Source organism: Frankliniella occidentalis, unplaced genomic scaffold (genome assembly GCF_000697945.3).
Source record: "Frankliniella occidentalis isolate FOCC.00 unplaced genomic scaffold, Focc_3.1 Scaffold44, whole genome shotgun sequence".
NCBI lineage: Eukaryota > Metazoa > Arthropoda > Insecta > Thysanoptera > Thripidae > Frankliniella > Frankliniella occidentalis.
In genome coordinates this window covers 1,218,831-1,224,133 of record NW_026267174.1, presented here as the reverse complement: position 1 = coordinate 1,224,133, position 5,303 = coordinate 1,218,831, and the positions used below count along the sequence as shown (strand labels likewise).

The 5,303-nt window shown below is 53.2% G+C and overlaps 2 protein-coding genes across 2 annotated transcripts in view; one reads left to right on the top strand and one right to left on the bottom strand.

The window, feature by feature from the left end:
- LOC127749309 (uncharacterized) overlaps positions 1–1,305 on the bottom strand; it is an 18,788-nt gene extending 17,483 nt beyond the window's left edge. Inside the window, exon 1 of the mRNA XM_052266976.1 lies at positions 1,257–1,305. Within this exon, the coding sequence (XP_052122936.1) occupies positions 1,257–1,268 (12 nt within the window). The 5' untranslated portion in view covers positions 1,269–1,305. The remainder of the gene's footprint in view (positions 1–1,256) is intronic.
- Positions 1–5,303, top strand: part of LOC113212059 (angiotensin-converting enzyme-like) — a 98,098-nt gene that overhangs the window by 31,961 nt on the left and 60,834 nt on the right. The window lies entirely within an intron of this gene.

Genomic DNA, 5,303 nt, shown 5'->3' with positions numbered 1-5,303 from the left:
GGGGGAGCTGGGGTGGGCGGGGCGCTGACAACGGCGGCGCGTATTCAAGTCGCGAGCAGCCAACAGTCTCATTTTCGATCGTTCGAATGAAAGTAGTCTAGCATTCACTGACTCCGAGAGGGTGGGGGCGAGCCCTCACGTCTCGATCGATACCTCGATCCTCCCGACACTGATTGGGTGGCGCAACGACATTCGCGAACGGCAAGAATACGAAGACGGCGACGACGATGATGATGTCGGCAGTGTCGGCGGCGATCGTGGTGCACGCTCGCTGCAGCAGAAACAACTACAACAGCCAGCTGAGCTATCGTGTTGCAAGACGCCCTCTGCCGCGCCCAGCCTCCTGCCCTGCACTACCCTGCCTGCAACTGCACCGCGCAGCCCTCGCTTATGCCCGTCTGAGGCCCGTTCGGCTCGATTAGTCAGATGGCATCGCCGTGCGGTCGGCTGTCCTCGAGGATGGACTATCGGGTCGTCCTATCGAGTCTTATTACTGTTGCATTGCGTTGGCGCGATGGTCTCGTGGCAACGACCACAAATATGCGTCGCCTCCCAGAGCTCCATACTATCAGGCCCCCTTCGAGTAAGTCCCGTGATCTGTCTCTCTCTCACACTCACACATGATTTGTGACGACATGTGGGAAGGTAGGGCGCTCATTATGCACGGCAGCATCCATCGCGAAAGTGTGCCACGATCCATATGTGAACGGCAATACTGGGGCTGAGCCAAGGCTCGCACGGCCCACTTGTTATCACATTAGGCAGATGTCACTGCACTCTAAAGTTACCCAACTGATCATACGGGAGCAAATTGACAATTTTAATTTTTCGAATAAAATCCCGATTTAGTTGCTGGGATGTAGATGCTAATTATTGACTGCACTATGATTGCTGAACTTTGTAATAAGTGGAACAGAATTAACCGAGATCAATCACTGTATCACATGGTAAATTTTTAAATGGTTTATAAAGGAAAATTTGTGTTGCATGTTTATAACTATCTTTAAATATGAATGTGGAAGTTTGAAATTAAGTGTGATGTTTTGAGAAAAGCCAAAACATATTATTTAGGCAAATTTTAAAACAGAGTGAAAACAGACACTGTAGCTGCCCTTTTCTCTCGCCTCCGTATTCGTGGAAAATATATCACATGGGAATGCCCCTAATTTAAATCGATGCACACACTATAGTTGTAAATCCGTTGGTATAGCCGATGTTCTGACACTTCGCGACGCACTGTAACCGCGGACACTCACCGCTGTCCTCATGGTTGTTCTTGATATCTCGTCCACAACACCACTGTACCCTGCTGAGCGGCCACCACCAGGCTTTATACTATCAGTGGCTGTGCGCCCCGCCCCGCCACACCCCACCGCACCCCGCCCTGCCGCACCCTGCCCCGCACGGCGCCCGGCCTGGAGCCCCCCACGGGGTCCTCGCGGGCGGGGCGGTCCGCTCGCCCCGCCCTGCCTCGCCTCCACCACCCCTCCTCCGAGAGCTGGATAGCAGGGGAATTCGCCTGCATTTCGGATCGTCCCTCTCTCCTCTCACTCGCACCCCCCACCCCACCCTTGCGGCGGGGCCCATCGGGTCCCAGCCCAGCCCCCCATACGTATTGAAATGGGATGTTGGCACATGCGGGGCGGGGCGGGGCAGGGCGCGGACACTTGGACACAATGCCGATGCACCACTGCTGCACTGGGAATATGCAAACTGCACTCCCTCAGTGCCCGCCCTGCCCCGCCCCGCCCCATGAGAAGTCATGCCGATTATTCGCCGAACGCACAACACTCATTAGTAGAAAGTTTTGTTTCGTTATATCTGACTGGATGGAATGCTGAAGGCTGTTGTTAATTTTTATTTTCATCACATGGCGAGTCGGTTGATGTCATCTGCGAAGCAAGCTGTTAGCAGGAGTCTGTATAGTGTTTGTGCGCTTGTGTGCTCTGTGAAAAATAAAAAAAAAATAAAATATACAAACTTGCGAACGATTAAAGTTGCTTTGTAATTGCAAGGCTATGCGAAAAGTTTATTTTGTTATGCGAAGGGAATCCTTCGCAGATGCGAAGAAATTTCCTCCCAGGCTTACAAAGGAGCCGAAATCTTTGCAATGCTAACAAATCCTTTGCAAGTTTCTATCAGTGCACCTTGATGCGATAGCTATAACATAGGAGATGGTATGGTGTAGACGAGCTTCTAAGTGTGCCATACAGTAGGAATCACGACAGATGTTCACATAATACGGGGGTTAAACGTAAGTTGAGTTCACGTGAGCGTCGCCACTCTGGGTTTGATATACCGGGTGTCGAGTCGAAAACCCTGGATTGTTGCAGGGTTTCTCTGCTCTAGGGGCCAGGTTTGCAGCTACGGGCGGACCAAGTTTGGAGAAAGCGCGAGAGTGCAGACAGTTTGTCGTTCTCACCCTAGTTACTATTTGTATCAACACACAGCGCCTAGTGGGTAGGCTACATAGACGCAGTATGCTTCAGTGTTGTGCGGGCTGGCCTACCTGGTGGCTTGCAGGCGGCTGACGTGGTTTTGAGCCCGATATAGAGCGCCACGGGACACTCGAAAAAGAAACTTACAACCGATTGAGCACTCCCTTGATAATGAACGCCCTGGAGTGTTGTAACTAGAATCAGAATAACTACAAAGCCATAGCCAACTAGTAGTCGGAGTTGTAAACAAAGTTGTACGTGTTGGCCAACGAACGGCTGCTTGTCGGCCAGCTGTGTGAGAGTCTGTGAGTGAAAGCCATATAACGCCACTGCCCACCTGTGAAACAGATGCAGCTACCAAGGGTGCCGAGACCATGCCGCTGAAAGATTATTTATTGTTATTTTTTTCAAATTTTTGTTTAATTAATTTTTATGTATTGTAAATAAACCTTCATGCTGGCGGAGTTGCGCTCATATCTCGTTTACTGTTTTGGCTCTGCATAATTGAAGTAATAATGGACGCGGAGAGCACGAGGTGGATAAGGCTAGGATAGGTAGTCCGTCCGGCGGATTGTGGAAGCGGTACTTGCTTTGAGCATAAAGATAACATCGGGCAGCTCCCCTAGAGCAAGTGGCGGTGGAGGCGCAGCCAGGAGGAAGAGCGAGAGAGAGAGAGAGAGAGAGAGAGGGGGGGGGGCGGAGGATGGTGGGGGCATGGGCGCGAGCGGGAGCGGGGCCGCGGCCTTGAGCGCGCGGTGGGCCGACCTTCACCGCTCGATACGTCGGCCTTGGGGCTGCCGCTGCTGACGCTGCCTGCACCGCCCCAGCGGCCCGTTGCGGCTGCGGCGGTATCGCCAAGCCTCCCCTCTGGCCTCACATAAACGCTCGTCATCGGCGTCTCGACGGATTTGCGACACGACGGCGGCTCCTGACCGCCACCAAAAACCGATGGCGGCGACGATTCCGAATGGGGCGTTTGTCGCCTTATTAACGGCGTGACTCGCCTGCTCCGGTCCGCTGATGAAGATGACGATGATTTGAAAGGCCAGGGGCCAGGGCTGCTTGGCGGATTATTTGGGGCGTGTCTCTGGTACTTGCGCTTGCGCGAGGGAAGACGCAGGCAAAAGTGTAGGTCCTCCCCGTCCTCGACGGCGTCCTGTGTGACGTGCTTCTCTTCCCTCCTCCCCCCTCTCTGTCTCTCTCGCTCTCCTACCCCCTCTCCCTCCCTCCCCATCTCTCTCATCACGCCTTGCTTCCCAAAGCCTGCGCGCGTGCGCGCACACACACGCACATGAGCCACATGTAAAGCATTTCGGCAATACCGTTTCCTCCCAGACTGTCTGCGCTGCGCCGTGCTATGGCGGCGGCGGGGTTATTGGCCAACTGGTCCAGCGGAGAGAGGAGTATGGCGAGTGTGAGATTGAACGGGATCAAAAAGGGGCGTCAATGATGGGAGGACTTCGCAACGAGCGGCGCCACGGTGGCGGCCGCAGCGGGGCGTTGCTTTACCTGCCCCGTGAATCTTCCGTAGACGTTTGGCCAGTGTTATTCCTTATTTTTTATTTCGTGTTCACCAAAGGGGTTGGAATTCTATGAGGAAACTATGTGGAACCGGTATTCGCGACGCCCGGAAGGTCCGCTGTTATGGCCTGTCCCGCGGCACCCCGGCGGCCACCGCGCCGCTGCACTTAGGCCCCGCTGCTGGCTATCTCTCAGGGCGATCGCTTTGCCATTTATTTCCGCGATTCCCTTCGCCACCCAATTTGCAAGTCGTGATGCATTAGTGTTGTTCAGAGGGCCTCCGAGGCCGACCCTGAAGGATCTAACTTATTCGTTTTGCGCGATTTTGCTGAAATAAGCAACCAAACTTAGCAAATAGAATGGACGACGGACGTCACAATTTTCGCAGCCATTGAGCCACATTATTTTTGATAGTACAATTGGCCAGGGAAAGAGCGGAAGTTGGTGAAAATATATGTACAATTATTGTTACTTCGTAATAACATTAAGTTGGCAATTTAATTAAGTTAACAAATATTTGCATTTTTCCACAAGAAACGTGGGTTAATTTTGAGGGCAAAGTCACAGGTCACTGTCATTAATAGAGATTCTACGTATTTTTCTTGACGTTTTCTCATACAACTACACTTTTCAAACAAGACAGACACACCTGCTTTGCTAAAGCGATCTGTTTATTTGTATTGTCTGAGAGTACAACGTGGGCCGGCCCGCCTCCTGGCCACGCCCTGCGCGAGCGACGTGCCAGCCGAGCGCTCGTCCGTCTCGTCCACCCATCTACTTTTTGCGAGTTGCCAAAGCAAATGACTGTTGGCGAGCGAAAGGGAAGGCTAGGCGGCCTATTAGCAGTGCAGAGGCGGGTGGGGCGGGAGCGCAGGGCCGGGCGGGCCGCGCTGAGGAGGGCCGAGCAGGGCAAGGTCTTGGCTGCTCGGGGCTGGAGCTGGGGCAGCCAGGGTGTTCGCGTGCAGTGCACGTCCCATCAGTACTACTAGAAAGAAACGGATGCGATTAAAAATAAAATAACAGCTCCTTGAGTAATTTCTTTGTTTCTGATTTTTTTAAATATTTTTCAAAGTCACGAGCAGGCCGCGCACCTCTCTATTCCGGTCGCGAGCCTCCTTGCCGCGCGCTCCTTCGCTCCGCCGTCTGCCGTCTTTTGTCTTCATTGGTCCCGTTTCCACGCCTATCAGCGCCTCATAGGACATGCCATATAGCGCGACGCCACCGGGTAATCCGTGAAAACGACGTGAGAGAGCGGCAAGGGCGGATAAGGACCAGCCACATGTTACGTCACGTCGAGGTCTCTCTTTCTATCTCACTCTGTTAAGATGCCCGACAGATGCCTCA